Below are 25,164 nucleotides of genomic sequence, written 5' to 3'. Positions count from 1 at the left end.
AGGACCCTCCTTTACTTCATCCCTGGTGAATTTTGCTCCCAACTTAATAGCAGGACTTACTTTAAACCCACTGAATACCTGTTTGTTACAGGATAAATACTAAATACAATTACTTCTGAAAATAAAAATGGGAGCTAACACGTATAGTGTTTGCTCTGTCAGGCACTGTCCTAAATAAATACTTGTCACCACCCTCATTTTATAGAGGAACAGAGAAGTTATTTAACACTTAAGTGCCAAAGCCAAAATTTGAACCCAGGCAGCCTGGCAACAAAGTCTATTCTTTTTTTTTTTTTTTTTTAAGATTTTGTTTATTTATTTGAGAGAGAGAATGAGATAAAGACAGCATGAGAAGGGGGAGGGTCAGAGGGAGAAGCAGACTCCCTGCTGAGCAGGGAGCCCGATGCGGGACTCGATCCCAGGACTCCAGGATCATGACCTGAGCCGAAGGCAGTGGCTTAACCAACTGAGCCACCCAGGCGCCCCACAAAGTCTATTCTCTTAACTGCTTTGCTAAGGCTGCTTCTCACCTGCCGGAAAGATTAGGTCCGATCTAAAGATGACTTTCAAAAAACAAAAACAAAAAAACTATTTCCTGTGACCTAGACAAGAGACAGGGAATATGTAAACATCGCAGACAAAAATTAAATGTTACTGCTGTGAGTTCAGCAGAATCTGAAAACAATCAGCACCATGAATGTGAAGAGAAATTTTTGACTTAACTGAGATTACAAGGTACTTGACAATCATTTAAATGAGGAAGTCAGTGAGATAGTTTGACATAATTCCCTATGTCAAATCATGGTTCACATGGGAATAATCTAGCTAGTGATAGCCACTAACACACACTAACACACACACACCACCCCCACATACATCAACAGGTAATTTTATAACACATGCAGAAGTTCAGTTATTTTGGAGAATAAAAGGGAAAATATTTTTATACTTTCAGTTACATACTGATTTATGTACAGATGACTTCTGGGTTTGAACTGCACACGTCCACACATATGTGGATTTTTTCGATAAATACAGTACAGTACTCTAAAAGTATATTTTCTCTTCCTTACAACTTATTTTCTTCTACTTTATTATAAGAATATAGTATGTAATATTTATAACCTACAAAATATGTGTTGATCAACTGTTACCGGTAAAGCTAGCAGTCAAGAGTAGGCTTTAGGAGGTAAGTTTTGGGGGAGTCAAAACTTACATGCAGATTTTTGACTGTGTGTGGGGGGTGGGGTCAGCACCCCTAACCCCCACCCTGTTCAAGGGTCATCTGTATTAATATTAACAATTGATAAAATACTTTGGACATTATCCTTGAACAAATTTCCAAAGCATAACTCCAGCATCTCACTAGATCTTGATGGTAATAAAACCCCCAAATGTATCTTACTCTCTTTCTAAATCCCAAGGATCATTTAGGTACACCTTTCATAAAAATATAAGAAACAGAACTGTACTGTACACTTTATTTATTTACGTAGGTATGAATTTTTGAGAGAGAGAAAGCATGTCCACCCAAGCAGGGCAGAGGGAGTTTTATCTATTTTTAAATATTTTATTTATTTATTTATTAGAGAAAGAGAGAGAGATAGCATGAGCAGGGGGAAGAGGGAGAAGCAGGCTCCCCATTGAGCCAGGAGCCCCACACGGGGCTCAATCCCAAGACCCTGGCATCATGACCTGAGCCAAAGACAGATGTTTAACCGAATGAGCCACCCAGGCGCCCTGAAGGAGAGAATCTTAAGCAGGCTCTATACACAGCATGGAGCCCAATGTGGGGCTTGATCTCACAACCCTATCATGACCTCAGCTGAAACCAAGAGTCGGACACTTAACTGAGCCACCCAGGCACCCATGGTACACTTTTTAAAAACATCGTTTCATTTAATGGTCAGAATAACCCGGTTATTATCCTCATTTCACAACTGATGAAACTATGAGTAAACCATGGCAGGTTTCCTCCTCCTCCCATTCTCAATTTAAAGATCACCTCTAAAGATTCCTAATCCAATTGCTACAATTCTTTTAATTTATAATTTCCTAATACATTTCTGAAACTGTGGCTGATAGGGAACTCCATCTAGTAGCACATACTGTTCAGTGGCTGATAAGCAATTCACCTATGACTTCTCTATTGGAGACTACTTTAACACATTAAAAATAATAGCAGGATACTACCACAAGAACAGGGGTTAACACCTCTTGAATCACATGAAATCTATGGATCTTTTCCTCAGGAAAATATACAAGTGCAAATGGTTTTGCACATAATTTCTTTTCCACAGAATTTACACATAATTTCAAAGAATTCATAGACGCTATGAAACCCATCCATGGATCCAGAATTAAAAACCTGTTTATTATGCTACAGAACAGGAGAGACCTCGATTCACATGTAACTATACAAAAGTACAATAAATGGAACAAACCCTGGATTGGGAGCCAGAAATGGCTTCAAAACACAGTTTTGCCATTTCTATAATTGTGTGACCTAGCATAAGTCATTTACTTTTCCAAGCCTCAATTTTATCATTGGTAAAATGAGGGAACTATGATTACCAAAGTCCCAGGCAGCTCTAAAATCTTGGAAATTATCTTATTATTTAGCTCTTAGTTGTAACTGAGAGACTAACCTAAGAGCTCTTTTAAAAAGTTAATTTTATTGAGGTTAATTTGCATAAAGTTTTAAGTATACCCGTTTTACATGTATATTTCAATTTTGAGAAATCTATACACCTGAGTAACCACCACCACAACCAAGAGATAGATCCCTTCCACTATCCCTAAAAGTTCTCTAGTACTTCTTTCAGTAAACCCCACACCCAGCCCTACGCAACCATGGACAGGCATCCTGCCACTATAGATTAGGTTTCCCTTCTTATATCAATGTACCAATCACTGGGGATTACTTCCCTTTATTCTCAAAATTCCAAGAGGAAACAGGTTCAGGGAGGTTTAACAGACTCAAATTCACACCGTGAGTGCATGGCAGAATTAGATTCAAACTGTAGTCTACTTCTTTCTAGAATCAGTGAGCCCTACATGGTCTATAGGACTGAATTCACAATGATCCTTCCAAGTTGAAGAAATTATTTTTTAAGAACTCAATACAGAACTCTAAGTTTAATATTCTAATACAGCTCATTAATAGTTGGACTTGGATAAACAGTGGGTTCAATCACATACACAGAAACCAGAAAGTCATTTATGAGAAGTATGATTTGGACTATTAGTTGTCATCCTCAACGCTTATTTCCAAGATTAGAAATCATATATAACTATATATTTTTAGGTATAACCTCCTTAAAGTTAGTGGTCCTTTTCTTGTAACAGATATGTTTAAAAAATGTTTATATTATCAAAATTTAGGAGGGACTCACTCTCCTCTTTTCTGTTTAATGGTTTGGATATGAAAAATGTATTTCAAATAACTTTTTTTTCTTTCAACAAAGCTTAACACAGGCAAGACATTTGCCAAAGTCAGTCATTAATGGTTAACTCTAAGTGTCACAAACACAGGGTCCTGACAGTTGGTCTTCTATCTCTGAACGATCTTGACTCCATGTGAAAAGGAGAAAGATCTTTAGAACTTAAAAAAAAAAGACCCACGTTATCCATAAATGGGAACAATATATGACATACCCCCCCAACAAGTAAATTAAAAAATTGATGTTGATGGCTTTTTTTAAACAGAAAATAACCAAATCTCTCAATACAACTTTATATTCAAGGGCGAAAATACCTGTTGGTTTTCCTACCCATAAATATGTGACAGCAAATAAAGAAAGAATGGCATAAGATTGAAAGAGAAATTATTTTCCTAAGTCTGGAGGCGACTCAACATGTGACTTTGGTGTCTACATAATGATGATAATCCAAGAAAACACACTTTCTAAATAATGCCAAAGGGAAATATTAAATTAGCTTAATCATCCTCATATCTTTGTAAGGGCCAGAATATTCTTCAAGATATCTTTTTTTTAAAAAATGGAAGTGAACAAGAGATTAGGCAATTTGCTTAAAGTTTCAACAGAAGACATGGGAGGAGACAGTGTTTAAATCAGATCCCTCATGGGCGCCTAGGTGGCTCAGTCGACTGAGCATCTGCCTTCGGCTCAGGTCATGATCTCGGGGTCCTAGGATTGAGCCCCATGTCGGGCTCCCTGCTCAGCGGGGAGTTTGCTTCTCCCCCTCTCTCCCCTTCTGCCCTTCTCCCTGCTTGTACTCTCTCACATAAATAAAATCTTTTTCAAAAAGAAATAATAAATAAATCCGATCCCTCAGAGTGCACGTTCTTTTTACTTGCCAATGAGGAGAGCATCTGGGAGTCTAGCACAGCTTCAACAAAAAGATGTACTGATGATGCTATTGGTTAGGTGGAAAATGAGAGGAAAACATGTATATAAGGATGTTAAAATTGCCAGTGCAAATTAGTGGGAAATTTTTAAAAAAATCCATACCCAATGCATCTCTTAAAGGCTTACCTTTGACTATTTTAGATCACTAGCATAACATTCATTAAAGACTCACAGGATATGAAGATTTGTAGTTCTACTACTCTGAAACAACCTCCAAGGTCCACAACAAAGTGATTTGTTACTTTGCTGAGGAAGGAATTATAGTCCCAAGGTTGAAATATGAGAGCAAGTCATATAACCAAGGACTATACCTAGCCAACCACTAAGTACTTTGTTATTCTTATTTCATCTTTAGAATAATTCTGCATGGTATTTCTGTCCCTATTTCACAGTTGTGAGAAATTATATTTTATGGTGGCAATAATGACAATGTTAAAATGTATGCTATAAAGTATGACAAGAGTCTACTACATTGTGCATTTCTAGCCTAATAAGCTACTACTCAAGAGTCAAAATTTAAGACACTTCCCAAATTCTCAGTTTTCCCCTCTAGTGAATAAAATCCTACATTCACGTGATCATGTTCTCCTTTGATAGTACTATCTTCCTAGCTGATGATTTACCTGTTATTTTAAAAAAGAGATAAATGAAAGTACACACAAGTATAAAACTTATCATCATTAAGCAAAAAAAACCATCTTCTCAAATGGCTTAGATTACTGCAGGCACTGTTGCATGTTATCATGGACTCTTCTCAGTTTCCAGTAATATATACCATGACTGTCCCCTTACCAGATCAGAGTAATACAGGCAGTTTAGTCTAATAGAATGCATGAAGGATTGGGAAAGAGGTGGCTCAACTTTTCTACGCTTCAGTTTCCTCAGTGACCAAATAGTCTAGCAAATGAGTGGTACAGAGGAACTTCTCAAAGCTTCTGTGGGAGCCCAATAGCATTAACAGATGAAAATGTATCTAAAAGCTTATATTTTAAATCAGTGTAAAGCACTGTAAATGTAATTGAAGAAACAAGTATTGAATATTTATCATAAGTAATGAACCACAGCTTTAATGGCTGTTCAAAAGATGCATTAGGGCTCCGTCGCGCAATGGATAGCGCATTGGACTTCTAAAAGATGCATTAGGTTGGGGCACCTGGGTGGTTCAGTCAGTTAAGAATCTAACTCTTGATTTCGGCCCAGGTCATGATCTCAGGGTTGTGGGATTGAGCCATGGGTCGGGCTCTGCAGTCAGCAGGGAGTCTGCTTGAAATTCCCTCTCTCTCTCTCTCTGCCCTTCGGGAACAAGTGAAAATAAAAGGAACTGAATAGGTATAGAGTTTAGAGAGTCACAAGGAAAAGAGCAGTTTGGTATCAAAGTCTGGAGAAGACACAATCAGATTTTGGGAACTGGACAAGCCAAACTTAGAAGAATCCCTTGTGTAACCTGCCCCTCCCTATCAGCAGCAACCTAATCTTTCTTTTTTCCCCCAAAGATTTTTATTTATTTATTTATTTGTCACAGAGAGAGAGCACGCATGCATGCACAAGCAGGGGGAGCGGCAGGCAGAGGGAGAAGCAGGCTCCTTGCTGAGCATGGAGCCCGATGCAGGACTTGATCCCAGAACCCTGGGATCATGACCTGAGCCGAAGGCAGATGCTTAACCGACTGAGCCACCCAGGTGTCCCTCAGCAACCTCATCTTCTGACTTGCTTCTTCCCAAATTATATGTATAGTTTGGGAGAAGAAACAAAAAAGCTGGGGAAATTGCAATCACCTAACTGAAAGATGTAAAGGTATCCACTCTGAGTACTTACAAACACTTAGAAACATGGTGACAGGTGGTAGAGATGCCACTGGCCCTGGAAATGACAATGTATTCTACAGTCCAGTCTTATTCAGCACACTTTTTCACTTTTTATATTTAAAGTAAAAGCATTTTTTTTGGTCCTCTATTTAATATTTAAGTCATTTTGCCTGAGAATGCAATGTCAGTATACTACCCTGTCTTCAGTCACTTCATTTTAGCGGAACAGAAAAAGTGCGATTGGTATTCAGAAGAGGCTGCTCAAATCATATGATCTCATTTTCCCATTATGGCTATCTGTTCTCAGTAGTCACCTCCCTCATCTATACTTTTTCATCCAGCAAAGTATTTGAGCCCTTACTTTGTGCCAGGAACTGTCTGGGCACTTGGGGTAACCATGTAAACAGGACCCACAGGATCTCCGTCCTTGCCCTTAAGAGGTAGAGAGTCAACAAACAAGTAAATAAATACAAAAATGACAAAATTGAGATCAGCGCTGAGAAAGATATTTTTAACAGAGAAAAGTTGGGGGTTACAGAACTTCTTTAAATAGAGCAGCCAGGGAAGGTTACTCTAGGAAGATTTAGGCAGAGACCCCAGGGAAGAGGAGTCAGTTACACCCACATGCTGTGTGTGTACGTGCGCGTGCAACTGGGGGTACGGTACGTGGTAAGAAGAGCATCCCAGGAATAGAGATCAGAAAGTCCAAGTGGAGTGGAAAAGCGCAGGTATAAGGGATGGACAGGCGGCCACGCTAGACCGCAAACGTGGGTAAGGACCCTAGGGTACAGGTAGCGCCTTATAGACCACAGCAAGGAGTCTGAATTTTATCTGAATGCAACGGAAAGCCAAAAAGTTACTTCAGACACGTGAATTACACGATCCGTTTTTGTTTTTTTTTTTAAAGATCTCATTTTAGAGATGTGGGGAAAAGGTTTTAGGCGCAGAAAACCTAAGTCAGACGTAATAATTATTCACTTCTCCCGGTCTCAAATTTTCCACCTGTAAGGCAAGTGGTGTGAGTTAGAAGCCATTCCCTTCCCGCTGCGAAGTGCCGGGGCAATGAGTTTCGAGAGCAAGGACCGTGTCAGATTGACCACGGAATTTCCCCTCATCCCCGCCGACGCCCAACACGTAACCGGCACCCTGAAACTGTTGGTCAACGCAATGAATCAATGAATGGCCTGTCTCGACCGCAAGGGAGGCGCTCCGGCGCGGCACCAGGCCCCGGGGCCGGAAAAGAACACGATACGCGGCGCAGGAGGCCGCGAGAGCCGACCGGAGAGGAAAGTGGGGGCCGGCTCCACCACAGTCAAGGCGCGATGAGGAGGAGGCCGGGACCTCGCAGATTGAGGGCAGGAGGAGCTGGACTCCGGGCCCGACACGGGGATCTGGGACAGCAGGCCGAAACGCGGGGCTAAGGAGGGGGTCTGGGCCCAGGCCGGAACGCCCAGTCACTCACCGCAGCCGTCGCCAGGCTGTGCATGTTGGGAGCGGCCGCCGCTCTTCTCCCACTGCCGGACGCGTCGGACCAGCGTCCCCGTTTCAGTGACTCTGCCGCCAAAGACGAACAGCCGCGGCAGCCGCCATCCGCCTCCGGCTCGCTCCGCCCCCTTCGCAGCCCTATGACCTTTCACCCCCGACCCCGCCCACACACCTCTTCCCGCCTCCTAGCTCTCGGCGGAGTTAATAGTCCCAGAGTATGTCCTTTGCCCCTTAAGATTCTGGGCCAGAAGGACGTCCGCCACCTACTAGTCCCCGCATCCTCTGGCTTCGAGCAGGTATCCCCAGAGAGGGGCGTGAACTCTGACTCTCCTCCAGAGGCCAGTGAAGGGCGGGAAAAGCCAAGCGCTCTCGGAGGACAAGTAGTGCGCATGCCCGACTGGGCTGTGTGGGAGGGAATGGATGGGAGGGCCACAATGCGCGAAGTGGAGAGTGCGCATGCGTACTACTTCACGGCGGGGGCGGGGCTGTCTCAGCCAGACTTCGCTCTGTGCTGGGGCGGGACGAAGGCTCAGGAGGGGCGGAGTTTGCAGGCCTGCGCGCACGCGCCTCGTCTGGTCGCGTCGAGTGTGCGTGCGTGCGTGCGTGTTTGCGTGTGGTCACAGTTCCCGCCATCAGCCGCTCTCCCCGACTAGGGGGAGTGAGCGGCCCCTCTTCTTCGTCCCCGGTGTCCCTTTCCTTCCTTACCCCCGGCTCCTCCCCCTCCGCGCGGACTCTGTGCTTCCGGCAGGCCAGTGCAGGGCTCCGGACCCGAAGGCACAGGTAAGGCGCGCCCGGCGGCGAGCTTCTCAACTGAGCCGTTTTCCCCAGGTCCCCCTCCCCCCCCCCGCCCCTTGCGGTCCGCCCACTCGGTGTTCACTCTTCTGGAGTTCGCCCCGCTGCTGCTCAGCTCACCCCCACCCCTTCGACGCCCCCAGGGCCTCCCAGGTACTCCTCTTGGGTTTTCTCCCAGGCTTTCCCTCTCCTTTGACCTGGTCTTACTGTCACGCTCTTCCTCCGCAACCCAAACCTGGCCCGTTTTCGCTGGGGGCTGTCGTCGTCCGCCACTCGCCCCTTAGCAAGGCCTGCTGTCTCTTCAGGTGACTTCCGTTGCCGCACACCCATCAGGCCTTGGACATTCACTCTTGACCGTTCTTCATCTTCCCTCTCCTAACCATTTCTCTCTAAAACGCATGAATTGTATTTTTGTCGTGCATTTGGTTGCTCCCTATCTTCTAGCTATCAGATCAGGTTGTCAGGTTTACCTATTTTAGGTCATGATCCTTGAAATGATCATTGATGACAAAATCCTGTGTTCTGGAGAATTGGCCTGTAGTGGTTTTGTGGTAATCGTTTTCAAAATTTCGGCTCTATTTAAATGTCTTTAGTGGGGTAGGCAGTATCTGACAAGTCTCTAACTGGAAAAGATGCCTAAGACAGACTGTCAAGGAAGCAGTTGGATATACTGGGTTGGAGCTCAGAGGAGAGTTCTGGGCAGGCTGTATAAACTAGTGTATATATGTCATCTGCCATGCTGATAGTAACTGAAGCCATGCATGTGGATGAAATTGCCTAAGGAGAGTGTAGTGCTAGAAAAAACCGACCCAGGATGGAGCACGGAGGGATTCTTGGTGTTTAATAACTGTATAGAGGAGGGCAAGTCTTCTGTAAAAGAGATGAAAGAAGTAATCAGTAATGTTGAATTCTGTTGAAAGGTAAAGTTGAATGAGGACTGTAAAGCCTGGTGACATCAAAGTAATCGATGACCCCAGGGAGAGATGTTTGATGGAGTGAAATGGAATATCTGGGTTCAGTGCTAGGGTCTTGTTCACCTTTTACTCTTCTGCCCTAAGCTTTAAATTCCACCTGTATATTGAAGACTTAAGAATTTTAATTTCCATCCTTTTCCCTTTATTTTCAGCTCAAGATCTAAATAACCAGTTGTCTGCTTGACATCTCCACTTGATTTTTTTCTTAGGAATTTCAAATATAATACATCTAAAACCAAAGTCTTAATTTTTCTCTCTGTATCCTAAATTCTTTGTCCTTCAGTATCTATTTCATTAAGTGGCCTATTCATTTATTTATCCACTAATGTAAGCTAGAAACTTGAAATCCATTCTTGACTTCTTCTTCATCCCATGTATTTTTTTTTTTTTAAGATTTTATATATTTATTTGACAGAGACAAAGACAGCGAGAGCAGGAACACAAGCAGGGGGAGTGGGAGAGGAGAAGCAGGCTTCCCGCTGAGCAGGGAGCCCGATGTGGGACTCGATCCCAGGACTCTGGGCTCATGACCGGAGCCAAAGGCAGCCACTTAACGACTGAGCCACCCAGGCGCCCATGCCATGTATTTTTAAGTTCTATTTATTCTATATCCAATACAGTTGATCCTTGAATAGCTCAAGGGTTAGGGGCACGGACTCCTTCCAGTTGAAAATCCACATATAACTTTTGACTCTTCTCAAATCTAACTACTAATAGCCTACTGTTGGCTGGAATACTAATAACATAAATAACGTAATCTGTGCTATGTGTATTTCACGCTGTGTTCTTAGAATAAAGTAAGTTAGACAAAAGAAGTGTTATTAAGAAAATACTAAGAAAGAGAAAGTACATTTACAGTACTGTGTTTATTGAAAAAAATCATGTATATGTAATTCCATGCATTTCAAACCCATGTTGTTCAAGGGTCATCTGTACGTCTGAATGTATTTCTGTACATCTTCAGTATCACTTTTCGAGTTCAAGCCACAATCTTCTTTCACCCGGACTTAATGTCACTGGTCCCTATATTCTCATCTGTAAAATGGGAATAATAATCACCTTACTTGATTGTTATGAGGATTAAATGGCACATGGCACACAGTAAATAGCCAGTGGGCTTAATTGTTATTGTAATTGTTATAAGCTGAATCACTTCAATATTCTTTTGTCTGCCCTATTTTCTTCATTCTTCTTCTTTTACTCTCCTCCCCAAACCCAAACAAACTATATCACTTCTCCATTCAACAGTAACATGTTATTTCTCTGCTTAAAACTCTTCAGTGATGGGGCACCTGGGTGGCTTAGTCGTTAAGCGTCTGCCTTCAGCTCAGGTCCTGATCCCAGGGTCTTGGGATCGGGCTCTTCTCTCTCTCCCACTCGCCCTGCTTGTGTTCCCTCTCTCGCTGTCTCTCTCTGTCAAATAAATAAATAAATAATCTAAAAAAAAAAAAAAAACCAAAAAACTCCTCGGGGGATTTCCCATCACTAAACTAATGTTTATTACATTTAGGGTAAAATTCAAAATACTTACTGTGGTCTACAGGATTCTACATAACTTGATTCTTCCCGGCTTCACTAGCTTCATCTTGCTCCAGCCTCCTCTTGCTCACTAAACTCTAGCTACACTGCTTTTCATTTCCTTAGTCACACCAAGTTATTTTCCAGCTACAGGGCCTTTGCACATGCTGACTGTTCCAGCATGACCATCCCCAATTAACTCATTCTTTAATATTAGCTTAACCTTTGCCTCTGCTCTCTACCCCCAAATCTTAAATCAGATACTCTATTAAAATGTCTTGTCATGCCCTGTACTTTATATTTGTATCATTTTTTAGAACTTGTAATTATATATTGTGTGATTATTCAAAGCCTGGCTCCTGCTAGAATATATGCTAGTAGCTCTTTCATTTTTATTTCTCAAGAATTTGTTAAGTGAATAAGTAAACTGGAGCTTGTTTTAGGAACCATCATGTCTTTTGGAAGCACTAGTTTAAATCTTGTCATCTGATGACAAGCACCTTTTCACTCTTCAGACAAATTAAAGGACGCAAAAGAAAAAAAACCCAAGAGTTTTCCGGCTATGGATGATTTTACTCATTCTTAGGTCATAAAAATCATTCAGATTTTAGACTCTGAATTGAAGATAAACTTTATCTAGGTCGATTTCTCATTTTTAGTCATATACTAATTTTATCTCCGTGCATTTGTTTTATGGATCTTTTTAGGAGAGAAAGCTCTTAGAAATCAGAGCAGTGGTTTATATATTTTGACAACAGGTTAAACTATGAGCATAGTGAGGATGAGGTTTTCAAAAAATAAATGAAAATTCCACATTTAAGTTATTGGTGGATGTGGAAAATATTAAAATTTAATAATTTGTGTATATAGAACAGGATTTGTGTTGAAAAATAGGAAATAAATATAGGAAGTATATGAGTGCCAAACACAGAAAGGCATTTGGATTTATTTTATGTGTAGTGATGAGCTGTTAAAAATGTTGGGAGAACGTTTCAGTTAAGCAGGATGAAAACATTCTAGAGATATGCTGTACGACATGGTACCTATAGTTAACAATACCGTATTGTACACTTAAGGTTTTGTTAAGAGGACAGATCTCCTATTAAGTATTTTTACCATAGTAAAATAAAATTTAAAAAAATGGGGATGAATTGTCTTCAGTAACAAGTATTTAGCACTTACTAAGTGCTTGTATTTTGTTGTAGTACAAAAGAAATAAGGTTCCTGCCCCGCCCCTCACTTAGGAGAAAGTAAGTAGACGGATAGTGCACACTTCACTTGGTAGAGATAGAGTAGTTCTTTAGAAAGGGTATGGTAGGGTACAGGATTCATTGGATAGAAACATCCTGAGAGAATGGAGACTGGAAAGTGATTGTTGCTGCAAAGTCATTGATGAGGATGCAATGTGGTAGTGGTTAAAAACGTGGATTCTGGTGTTAGACTTAGTTTTGTCTCTTAATGAGTCTGTAACCATGGATAAATTAACTTAATCTTTCTAAGCCTCAGTTTCCTCATCTGTAAAATAAAGATAATAATCCCTGTCTTATAAGATTATTGGGAAAATTAAATGAAATAATGCATGCATGGTGCTTAACACTATGCTTAGTAAATAGTTGCATAATAAACATTAGGTGGGAGTGATGGCAAAATGAGTTTCTGAATCAGGGTAGCAGCTATGAAGAGGCTAGGTTTTAGATGAATGAGAATGAGGGTAAAGCTGTTGCTAAATTTTTTTTTGCCTGAATGATGGTGGAAGAAAAATGTAGACAAGTCTGGAAGCCTCCAATAACGAGGGCATGGACTATATCATCTTCATGTTTGTATTCTTTCCACAGTGCTATCAAATTAAAGTAGCTCAGTCATTTTTTTACTAAGTGAACAAATGAGTTTAAAGTTGATATTATAGCATTCAAGAGGGCAGTGAAAGATGTTTGGTTAGAACTTCAGGGAAAGCTGAGGCTTAGCCTAAATTTGAGAAACAAACCCATAAAGAAAAGTAAAAACAAATTTACCTTTTGAAATTTGTATCAACACATCATGGAAATGGTATCTTAAGACTTAAGACATTATGTAACAATGTTTATAAAGTCAACAAAGAATATACTCTTTTTCACTGTCTTCTTAGTTTCAAAATGTAGCAGGGATAAATACACCCAAGAACACAAATGGATAAGGTACAGGCCTGAAGTCCCTCATTTTGCACAGCAAATATATCCCTAAAGCTTATTGATTGTGTGTATGTGTGTGTATCTTAAGCATTATATTTTAAATGTTTTCAGTAAGGTAGTTTGTAGTTTTTAAATAATCAAAAAGAGTTCATCTTTGTTGTATAAACGATTGCTTTTTTTTTTTTTTTAATTTTGTAAATTGGATTCTTTTAAAAAGGCACACTTATATTTTCTTTAGCTGAGTTGATGGCTTCCGGAGAACTGGCATAGCTGCAAAATATGAGTAGTTCCCCAAGAAGAGTGCATTGCCTTTGGCACAAGGATCAGAATAAAGGTGAATTGTTATTACCTAGGGTTTTTCAGTAAAAGTCACTGAAAAGTAAGTAATGTTTCTATATTGGATGTATGTTTCCAAGAGTATGCAAATTGGCGAGAATTAACAGTTTTCTTTCTTCTATTTTGTAGTAATGGTTTTGTTTTAGCATGCTTGCTCTACCACAGAACACCCCCTAGATAAGGATGTTTTCAGAGCAATACCTAAAATAATGTGTATTTAAATAACTGTACAGGGTACGGAAACATTTTTGTCAGTATTATTGATTGAGCTTTCATAGAATGCTCAAAGTTGAACAGTAATTTTAATAATTGTGAAAAAAGTTAGGGACCTACTTAAAGAATAATTTGATTTTGTTATACCTTGTCTTAATAATTTTGCTTTGATAGGGAATTAGCATTATAGAGTTCAAATAAACCTTCTCATTGTCCTAGGTTCATAGAAAGTTTAACTGTTACCACTGGATCATGCTACATACTGAAAAAGAAACTTAGTTTTTTTTCTGTTAACGGAATAGGGCAAACCTTGATAGTATAATGAATGTACAAAAGTAGATATAGTTAATTTATTTAGTGCAAGAGCCAGGAATGGACTAAATTAAGGGATTAAGAAAAAGTTTTGTTGGTTCTACAAATTTTATGTCCTGTACCTTTTAGGGTTTTTTTTTTCCCTTGGAGGAAAGAAAGGTTGCTAGTAGAAATGGTTAAGGAAGTGTTCAATATCTGAAGTAAAATTTCATACACTTAAAACTTAGCATCAAGGGGCGCCTGGGTGGCTCAGGTGGTTAAGCAATGGCCTTCGGCTCGGGTCATGATCTCAGGGTCTTGGGATCGAGCCCCGCATCAGGCTCCCTGCTGGGCGAGAAGCCTGCTTCTCCTTTCCCACGCCCCCAGCTTGTGTTCCCTCTCTCGCTGTCTCTATGTCAGATAAATAAATAAAATCTTTAAAAAAAAGAAACAACTTAGCATCAAAACGTTTGAGAATTTGGGGTGCCTGGGTGGCTCAAATGGTTAAGCGTCTGCCTTCAGCTCAGGTCATGATCCCAGGGCCCTGGGATCAAGCCCCACATTGGGCTCCCTGCTCAGCGGGGAGTCTGCTTCTTCCTCTCCCTCTATTGTTCCCCCTTCTTTTGCTCTCTCTCTGTCAAATAAATAAATAAAATCTTAAAAAAAAATAATGTTTGAGAATTGTACAGAGAAATTGTATATAGAAACAGAAGTAACCAGGGATGCTTGGGTGGCTCAGTTGGTTAAGCATCTGCCTTTGGCTCAGGTCATGATCCCGTGGTCCTGGGATCAAGTCCCACATCAGGCTCTTTGCTCAGCAGGGAGCCTGCTTCTCTCTCTGCCTGTTCTGCCTGCCACTGCCCTCTGCTTGTGCTTTCTCTCGCTCTAAAAAAAAAAAAAAAACCCAGAAGTAACCAATAAAGAAAATTTTTTTTTAAGATTTTATTTATTTGAGAGAGTGAGTGAGAGAGAGAAGGAGCAGGGGGAGGGTCAGAGGAAGAGGGAGAAGCAGACTCCCCGCTGAGCAGGGAGCCAGACGTGGAGCTCTATCCTGGGACTCTGGGATCATGACCTGAGCCGAAGGGAGACGCTTAACCGACTGAGCCACCCAGGAGCCCTAAAATTTTTTATTTCTCATGTGCTTTAGTGAACTTTGAAATCTTCACCTCCAATTTTGTTAAATAATGTAATTTTTTAAAAGATATGTTTTGTTCGAGGAATTTAAGGTGACGTTTACTTACTTTTGGTCTGTAAAGAAAACACTAAGATAACGGAGTTTTGTATTCTCTCTTAATTTGGTACCCTGACCCGTAATGACATATAAGGAAAGGTGAGGGAATTTGGTAGAACTCTTATAGTGGAGTTTCTTCATTGAGCAATGAATAATAGGAATCCCACTTTAAGCAAGTTTACTAATGTTTTTGTTTTAATGCATTCTGTAACTGCATATTCTTGTTCTTCCACAAATGATTTTTCTCATTGAATTTTTTTTTAAAGATTTTATTTATTTATTTGACAGAGTGAGCAAAAAAGCAGGGGGAGCAGCAGAGGGAGAGGGAGAAGCAGGCTCCCTGCTGAGCAGGGAGCCGGATGTGGAGCTCTGTCCCAGGATTCTGGGATCATGACCTGAGCTGAAGACAGACGCTTAACTGACTGAGCCACACAGGCACCCCTCTCTTACTGAATTTTGATAAGATATGAGGACAACTTTGCATTTAGTAGAGAAATTCAGATGCACATAGGAAAGACTTAGATGCAGTATTCAAAAGATGAGTTATATGTAGTATATGTAGTGATACTTTTATAAAGAGCTTAGTAAAATATAATCTTATATTTAAGAGGGATTTTTGGTTTCAGTATCTGCTGTTGTATATTTTAACAGCAAATTGAATAGAATTGATAGTGCTGATTTCATTATCCTTGAATAATAAGTTTGTTTCTTGTGTGTCAGACACTGTCATAATGGGGACTCAGAGTTTGAAGAACATATTCCCTGTCTTCAAATAGCAAAGTGTAGATAGAGTCAGAGAAGTAAACAGTTTATGATACATTGTTATACTAGAAGTAGGACAGGGTAAGCAGGAGAATACAGAAGCTTGAAACAGTCTCAGTGTGGATATGGGGTGAGAGAAAAAGTGAAAGGTAGCTAGGAAAGCCTTCTTAAAGAAGATGATATCTCAGCTGAGCCTTGATTTTATAGCCAAGAGAAGAAATCAAGGGGGGGGTTTGGGGGATGGGAAGAGTCCATACAAATTCTCCAGAGATAAACCACAGTGCATGCAAAGGTATACTGGCATGAGAACATAAGGCTTTTGGGGGGAAATTACCTAGTTCAGATGGCTGGATTTGCAGGGCTTGTTGGGGATGGAGAAGTAATTAGGGTCTGGATCATGAAAGGTGTTTATGTCATGTTAATTAGTCTAGATTTTATTGTGAGGGCGGTGGTAGCTATTGAATGATATTAAGGAGGAGAATGATGTGATTTGATCTACAGTTCATTATAATAAAGATGTCTGAAAGGTGTATGGAGGTAGAATTGACGGGACTCTACCATGATCTTCCATTTCCAATCCAATACCAGTAATCATCAAGAGAAATCAAAGATAATTCTTATGTTTCTGGATGGACAACTGGGGTAGGAGAGGGGTCACATATTCTTGGCAGTGTTGAGAGCAGAGTGGAAAAAAGTCTAAGGACACCTCCAGACAATGAAGCACCAAATTATTAATTGCAAAAAAAGTATACAAACACACATTGCTGGTCCAAAATTCTGTAGTTACTAGTTTGAGCAGTGCCATGTTAATAGGTCTATAAACAGTAGTGGACTCTGTTACTTTAATGGATTCATATACCTAGCAAATTATCCTATCTAAATCTGGCCAAAGTAGGCATTCAAGAAATTTGATGAAATGAGTGAATAGTAATGGAGGACTTAAAATGCATAATACCTTTTAACTATTCAAAGTGTTTTCACATCTCTTTTTAAATTTTATTCCCAGTTATTTGATGCACAGTACCTAGAGGCCTCAAACTAGGGGGCCCCAGGCTGTATCCTGCCTATAGGTGGGTTTTGTTTGATTTGTAGCTTTTAAAAATAAATTTGAATTCATTGCCCAAAATTTAAAATGGGCAGTTTTACATAAATATTTAGAACTCATTTTCTTGAAAAGGTCAATGATCTGGCAATAACTGGGTTGACTAATTCTACATGGTAAAATTAGTTAGATTTCAGTAGTAGTTTTCATAGCTTGCCTGCTTAAGTCATGTCACCTGCCTGGCCCTTCTAGGCAGTTGAGTTCGACCCCTATTAACAGCTTATTTATCGGAGGTCTTTGGAGAAAGGTGTTGCAGGCAAGGGATAAATTCAGAAAGTAGACACTAATTTCATTCATATTAAAGCTTTTGTCTGTTGGGTGCCTAATGTGTGCTTTTTCACTTAGTTATGCAACACTATGGCATTTGCTATTCCCATTTACGGTTGAGAAAACTAATAGTTAGAAAGGGAAATTATAAATTAGGGACAGCTGGATCCTAATAGGTAGGTCTCCTGTGTTTTTCTTTTGTATGCTACTTTTTTTAAGCTTTTCTAGTTGTTTAGGCAGAGGCAAAGTATGATGATTTTTAATTTCTTAAATTATAAGCAAGAGCCTGTATTAGCAATGTTTTTTATTTTTTTCAAAGATTTTACTTATTTATTTGAGGAGGGGGAAAAGCAGGCTGTCCACTGAGCAGGGAGCCCAATGACAATGTGGGGGCTCAATCCCAGGTCCCTGGGATCACTACCTGAGCCAAAGGCAGACGTGCAACTGACTGAGCCACCCAGGCACCCCTGTATTAGCACTGTTTTTAGAGATTTGAAAAAAGTATAAATAAAATGTTTTAATAATTTTAGGATTGTGCGTATGTTTATATATATGTATATAACACATAACACTACTTTGACGTTCTTTGCTATTATAATTGTATTTACTTGCTGATATTTGGTAAGCTAGTTTGAAGGTCTTAGATATTGATATAAGTAATTTTTAAGTATTTAGAAGTTCATTCAGAAATTTGAATATTTGTCAAAGATAAAATTGGTAAAGATTCTTTCCTCTTTATGGTAATATTAAGCATAAGTGCTAGGTTGTTCTTAGGAAGAGAGGTTTTTTCTGTTTGTTTTGCTTAAAGACTAAATTACTTTCTCAGTATAATTCCGGAAGTTAAATTAATTTGATTATTCTTACAATTTTTTTATTCATTTAATGTCTTCAGTACATGTGGATATGCTTACACTACTGACTGGTAGACGGAGTTGTTTTGTGATATGATTTGATATTTTGGGAAGAACTCCATTCTAAGAAATGGAGTCAGCTGACTGAAAATATTTTTTAATTTACATTTGAAATTCAAGACCCTTTAGCATTCATGAAGGAAGATAAAAGTTGATTGTACTGCTGTGGGCAATCACTTTAACAATGGAATCTTTAGTATTCCTGATTGACAGGCCTTTAGTGGCAGCAGTATGTTATTAATGGTGCAAAATTGAAAATTTAAGCACTAACAGGGCATAGATACTGGACATATGTATGGCAAAGAAGGGAACATGTAGAGAAGAAATAAAGGTGGGTAGATTTAGTCACTGACATTCGGTGACATTTAGTTGTCTTTCTTGTGCCTATCAGCTAATCAAGGCCTTTGAGGATGGTTAATAAAAAGTATATTGAAATAGAGAAAAGGACATAACATGGTTTATTAAATGCTCTTTCAAACTCTTAATCACTCTTATCTTAGGAAATTGTGACTTACTATTTTATTTTTCTTCCATAGAATCTGTCAGGTGAAGGTGTATTTTTGCTTTTTAATTTGGCTAGAAGCAATTTATTTTTAAAGAAAGTATGTCTCCTCTGAAGATACACGGTCCTATCAGAATTCGAAGTATGCAGACTGGAATTACAAAATGGAAAGAGGGGTCCTTTGAAATTGTGGAAAAAGAGAATAAAGTCAGCCTAGTAGTTCACTACAACACTGGAGGAATTCCAAGGATATTTCAGGTATTACCATATTTTGATGTGGAATAGATCTTGAAATCACACCCTTTAGTGAATACCTTCCCTGTACCATAGTAAGTGTAATGGTAGCCCTCCTCCTAGATTAACATTTCTTCTTATTTCCAGGACACTAATAGTTTTGTGTGCATATTTTATGAATTATTCAACAGTATCGTTGATGGTGTATAATAAAGAGCAGGAAGTAGTCACCATTATTGAAAAGAAAACTAGGAGGAAGCTGAGAAGAACTGAGTTTAGATACTTCTCTATCAAGCTATTTTAAAAACCACATTAGGATAACTTTAGTTATTCCCTTTTTTTTCCTTATTATATATAATAGATTCATCACTGTGTAGTATTAGCTTTTAGTAGCACTTAGTAGAGTCTTCTAAAACCTAATGCCTCCTTCCTAAATAATCCTGCCAAAGGTTGTGGTATGGGCCATTCAAGGATGATTATTCAAGGTCATTCTTACTGCTGTTTTCTTCTAATTGTAAACTTTTGAAGAATTTCATTATTTTATCACTGCAAAAAAGTTAATTTTGTTTTTACGTCTATACTCTTTATTCTGTGCAGCTAAGAGCTACTCATCTTGATACGATTTGAATTTAAGAAAGCAATATATTTTTCTGCACTTTAAAATTCTGTATTTGTTAATTAGATAATACAAAAGTATAATATTCATTCTGAACTGAAGTACTCTCTTGAATAACAATTTATGAAATTTTATGCTTGAGAACCCTAGAGCTGGGGTAAAATTTCCATTTCTGTTTGCTTTTGAACTGTGAAAATGCTTATAATTTTGTGTATCAGAGATACTCTTAAATAGATTGGAGGTGGTGACATGGGTAATAGAAACAATAGTAGTTTCTGCCACATACATGTATCTACTAATTGCTCATCTCAATGAAAGAAAGATTCCTTCTCAAATAGAGATTTGGTTTCTCAGTCCTCAGCCCAAATTAGCAGTCGGTTAATATTTAAATATTTAAAAAAACATAGTTCTTTAGGAGCATGAGGATTCTGCCTCTAATTCCAGCCTCATCACAGTTCTAGAGCAGTTTCCATTCAGCATTTATTTTGCTAACCACCTACAGATTACTGTGGTGGATACTGTACCAAGGGTTAATAATACAGAGCCGAATGAGATGCTTTTCTTCTCAAACTTAAGCGTAATCAGAAGCATTTTCAGATGTAAAAATATTTCAGAGACACTTGAAGTAACGCAAAGAAGAGAGTGGTTTGTGTCCTGAGCATTTAGAGGATAAATAGGAGTTTGCCAAACAGTGGAGGTAGGGCAGAGGTGATTTCTATCCATGGACAAACACATGCAAGTGTGAATCAACCGTCAGGGAACCAGAAAATTATTTTAAAATAAACAGACAGTAGGGAGTGCGTGGCAGAAGTAGAGGCTGAAGAGCTAGGTAGGAACCAGATCTTGAAGTATCTTATTTGTCATACTAAGGAGCTTAGATTCTAAGGAGTCAAGAATCTCAAGTTCAGATTCATTTAGGGGCTAGGCAGATGACTTTATTTCAAGAGATAGTGGAAGAATAAGGACATATAGGAGGTTATTGTGGGAATTTAGATGAAGAATAAAAGTCCTAATCAAAGGATAAGACAGTAGGAAGAAACAAGAGGAGGAAAGAATAGATTTGAAGAGATTTCAAGATGACTTGACTCATTAGGTTTAGGGGGGTGAGAAAGAAAAGACTCGGAGATACCCAAGTTTCTGGGTGGATGGCAGTGCCTTTCATGTCTTGGTAGGGAGCAGAGGGAAAGAATTGGGGTGGGAGGATTAAGAGAAATTAGTTGTTTGAGGTGTCAGGCATTCAGATGTTGGTATCTAATAGGTGTTAGGTAAACAGGACTGGAACTCCCAACAGAGAGGTCTGGACTTAGAGGAAAGATGGAAGGCCTCACCATATGGTAGTTAATAAAATTACGGGGTTGATAGGATTTTCAGTTGTTGAAGACCTCAAGTTCAAGATTATTTGCTCATCTTGTTTGTTTATGAACAAACTTTTCCCCTATGTATTTAACTTTCATTTTTTAAAAAGTGGTGTACTGACTGAAATAGTGGTTTTATGTGATCTCTTTTCTTTTGCATGTTAAGCTCCTTGTTTAAATATTTTGGAAGTTAAACCCTCTGAAACTATTGTGTTTTACAAAATTTTTACTTAAGGACATGAATTTAAGACCTACTTTGAATATATATATATACACATATATATCATTTAAAATTTGAATATAAGTTAAGTCTGATAAAATTATATTTTCATTCTTATTTAAAAATTGACAAAGATCAATTCTAGTTTAAAAAATATAAAATGCTGTACTTTCTTAATGTTATTCAAAGGATATGTCTTCAGCAAAAGGCAGCTTTTGAAATCTTTGTATATGCCTGCTGAGGGAGCACATTAGAGAATAAAGATGCCTAGTTGGCAAGAATTATTTAGGTAGTAAACTGTAAGATTTAATTTGGTCTTGGAAAAATTTCAGCCAAGAGAAAATAAAAGTTATCACTTCATGATACATACCCAGAATCTGGAAGAGTATAAGACAAATTATTGAACCAGTTCTAGGGAATGGAAGAAGTAAGCTAAAAGAGTTTCCAGAGTGCTCATGATCTTCATGACTGAATGAAAGTTAAATGAGCCTGCTTTTAGATAGTTAAAAAAAGAAAGAAAGATGGGGGTGCCCGCTGGCCTAGTGGGTAGAGCATCGGACTCTTGATCTCAAGGCTGTAAGAACCCCATATTGGGAGTAGAGATTACTTAAAAATAGTCTTTAAAAAATATATATATATATGTGTGTTTGTGTGTGTATAAAGGAAAAGATGCTTTCTTACATTGATAAAGGTTTATTTTTATTTGTTTTTGAGAGGTGGAATTCTTTTGCAGATTATAATTTGGATTAATAAATCATCTGAAATTACAGCTACCTAAACCAATTGCCAGATATTTTACAGGCTTAAAAAAGGGGGGCGGGGGAGAAAAAGAAAGCCTCTAGCACAATATGGCTTTCTAAACTAGTGCTAGTGTAACCATCTAGGCTCTGTAAATTGTTAACTCACTAGTTTTTATAGCTTTATAACTGTGCCTGAAAATATGCAATTCCCTACCATAAAATCAGTAGTGCTAGGGTTACTTTGTAAAATAAGTTTTAATAGTAGGTGTTTGCTTTTCCTAAAAGTGAAATCTTTGATTTAAGTGTATCAAGAAATGGGAACTCTTTTTTGGTTGGGGGGAAAATCCCTAAATTAATGCAGGAAAGACTAAGAAATGTAATATAGAAAGTATAAAGTATAACTTACTTTATGATACTTTGTTATCGTACATTTTTAACAGTAACATAATTTTCCTTTTGTATTAAATAGCTAAGTCATAACATTAAAAATGTGGTGCTTCGACCCAGTGGAGCGAAACAAAGCCGCCTAATGTTAACTCTACAGGATAACAGCTTCTTGTCTATTGACAAAGTACCAAGTAAGGATGCAGAGGAAATGAGGTTGTTTCTAGATGCAGTCCATCAAAACAGACTTCATGCAGGTGAGCACTAATCTTCCCAGGGTTTGCCATTAACAGTTATAAAAGAATATTACTAGATAGTAGATCCGTATCACTGATGAATATTGATAGAAAAATCCCCAACAAAATACTGGCAGTGAATTCAACAGTACATTAAAAGGATTATATACCGGGGCACCTGCATGGCTCAGTCAGTTAAGCATCCCACTGTTGGTTTTGGCTCAAGTCATGATCTCAGAGTCATGGGATTGAGCCCCACCCCCACATCAGGCTTGGCATTCAGCATGAGTCTGTTTGTCCCCCTGCCCTCCCTCCCTCGCATGCACACACTCCCTCTCAAATAAATAAATAAATAAAATCTTTAAAAAAGGATTATATACTATGACCAAGTGGGATTTATTTCTGGAATGCAAGGATGGTTCGAGATATGAAAAATCAATGTGATGCACCAAATGAGAGAATGAAGGACAAAAGCCATGTGATCCTCTTCATGCAGAAAAAGCATTTGATAAAATTCAAAACCCTTTCACAATAAAAACACTCAACAAACTAGGAATAGAAGGAAACTACCTTAACCTAATAAAGGCCGTATATGAAAAGCCCACAGCTATACTCAACAATGAAAAATGGAAAGATTTTCCTTTAAGATAAGGAACAAGGCAAGGATGCCCTCTCCTACTATCCAACATAATACTAGAAGTCCTAGCCAGGGCACTTGGGCAAGAAATAGAAATGAAGTCATCCAAATTAGAAAGGAAGAAGTAGGGGCCCCTGGTTGGCTCAGTCTGGAAAGCATGTGACCCTTGATCTTTGGGTCATGAATTTAAGCCCCACATTGGGTGTAGAAGGGGGAGAGTAAAATTATCTCTATTCTCTGATGATATGATCCTATATGTAGAAAACCCTAAAGATTCCACAAAAGAATATGGCTAGCAGAGGAGGAGGATTTAAATTATAATTGGAAAGAGTTACATTGTTATGTAAATCTTAGATACTTGTCTTTCTCTGTATGAGACCTATTCCGTGGTTTTACTCTTGCTGTGAAGACAGCAAGTACTATAGAAAATCATATACAGTATTATCAGATTCCCCTACCCCTTCTTAATACCCTTTCATTTAAAATGCTTTGATTTGTTTAAATGGTTTTTTTTGTTGTTTTTTTTTTAAGATTTTATTTATTTATTTGACAGAGAGAGAGACAGAGAGGGAACACAAGCAGGGGGAGTGGGAGAGGGAGAAGCAGGCTTCCCGCTGAGCAGGGAGCCCGATGTGGGGCTCGATCCCAGGGCCCTGGGATCATGACCTGAGCCGAAGGCAGACGCTTAACGCCTGAGCCACCCAGGCGCCCTGTTTAAATGTTTTAATAGACCTTTTCTTAAGAAATAATCTAGTGCTTAAAATGAGTTTTCCACTATTACTGTTAGTCTCCAGCTCTATTAACATCAAAACTTTATTGCTAATATTTTAGAGTTGACAGACTTTTAATTGAGCTTTTTAACTTAAATATAATAAAAATATTAGAAAATGAAGATGTAGCAGTGCTACTTTGCTTGTATTATTATTTATTTGATACACTATTTTCCTTGTAAAATTAAAAAAACTTATGGTTGTTTGCTATTTAATACCAGCTCGTGTTACATGTTTCCTTGGTATCCATTGTCAGTGTTCATGCCATAGACACATTGACTTTTCTGTAGTGTTAATTACCAGATATTTATATAGGAGAATTTCTAGCATTTTCATTTTGCATTTAAAATTTTATTTTTCTGTTACATCTTCCCAAATTTGTGCATGTTATTTCATTTTTTGCTTGAGACTCTAGCTCTGAATTTTAATTACTATTTATATTAGGTATACTTTTCAGAAAGAATTGGTTTATAAGCACTTTCATTTTTTTATGCTTCTATTTTTTTCAGTATTCTATAACGATGATTAAGTCTCTTAATTAAAGTAAATGACTTGGGGTTTATTTATTTTCTCCCCACCAGCCATGAAACCTTCTCAGGGGTCTGGTAGTTTTGGAGCTATTCTGGGCAGCAGGACTTCACAGAAGGAAACCAACAGGCAGCTTTCTTACTCAGACAATCAGGTATGTTCATTTGAATCTTTCTAGCTTTTAAGAAAAGTTATCAACTATTATTATGAAAATCTTTTCAAAATTTATCACATACTAACCCTTCTTACATGTAGTTTTACTAAACACATAACTTTTGTTCTATGTCTCATGGTCATCATTATGAACCACAGTAAAGTGTAGTTTTTAAAAGCATAGTTTTGGAGTTAGATGTGGGTTTGAGATTTGGTGCTGCTACTTAGTAGTTATGGGTCATTGAAGAAGTTCCTTAAGTATCCCGAGCCTTACTCAGGATTATAAAATTGAAGCAGCAGTAATATTTTAAGGGTTGCTGTGAGATAATGCATGTAAAAGTGCTTATTAGCCTATAATACCTTATACTAACAATGCTATAAATGTTTGCTACTATTATTTCTGTGATGCCCTTTAGGTCTCTTGTGCATTATGAACTTTACCCCTATACTATATGATACCAGACTGTTTTGTTGAGGTCTTCTGTTTGCTTTTTAAATAGTTTCTCTCTCATAAATATTCAGACAGCCATGAGACTTGCTTTGTACTATTGCAAGTTAGCA

At 38.6% G+C, this 25,164-nt stretch overlaps 2 protein-coding genes across 4 annotated transcripts in view; one reads left to right on the top strand and one right to left on the bottom strand.

Moving 5' to 3' along the window:
- Positions 1 to 8,041, bottom strand: part of CNOT9 (CCR4-NOT transcription complex subunit 9) — a 31,240-nt gene extending 23,199 nt beyond the window's left edge. The window contains exon 1 of the mRNA XM_036083087.2: positions 7,641 to 8,041. Within this exon, the coding sequence (XP_035938980.1) occupies positions 7,641 to 7,664 (24 nt within the window). The 5' untranslated portion in view covers positions 7,665 to 8,041. The remainder of the gene's footprint in view (positions 1 to 7,640) is intronic.
- Positions 8,042 to 8,200: 159 nt separating this feature from the next.
- The window catches only part of USP37 (ubiquitin specific peptidase 37), a 79,425-nt gene continuing 62,461 nt past the window's right edge, over positions 8,201 to 25,164 (top strand). Inside the window, exons 1-5 of one of the 3 annotated variants that reach the window (XM_078071328.1) lie at positions 8,201 to 8,443; positions 13,354 to 13,449; positions 18,765 to 18,988; positions 22,365 to 22,536; positions 24,504 to 24,604. In XM_078071328.1, the coding sequence (XP_077927454.1) occupies positions 18,833 to 18,988; positions 22,365 to 22,536; positions 24,504 to 24,604 (429 nt within the window). In that variant the 5' untranslated portion in view covers positions 8,201 to 8,443; positions 13,354 to 13,449; positions 18,765 to 18,832. Of the gene's footprint in view, positions 8,444 to 13,353; positions 13,495 to 18,764; positions 18,989 to 22,364; positions 22,537 to 24,503; positions 24,605 to 25,164 lie in introns of all 3 variants that reach the window. The other 2 variants (XM_078071327.1, XM_078071329.1) reach the window with 2 other exon arrangements.

This window comes from Halichoerus grypus, chromosome 4 (assembly GCF_964656455.1).
Source record: "Halichoerus grypus chromosome 4, mHalGry1.hap1.1, whole genome shotgun sequence".
Lineage (NCBI taxonomy): Eukaryota > Metazoa > Chordata > Mammalia > Carnivora > Phocidae > Halichoerus > Halichoerus grypus.
Note: the sequence above shows the minus strand (reverse complement) of the source record. Positions and strands in the feature narration are given on the sequence as shown.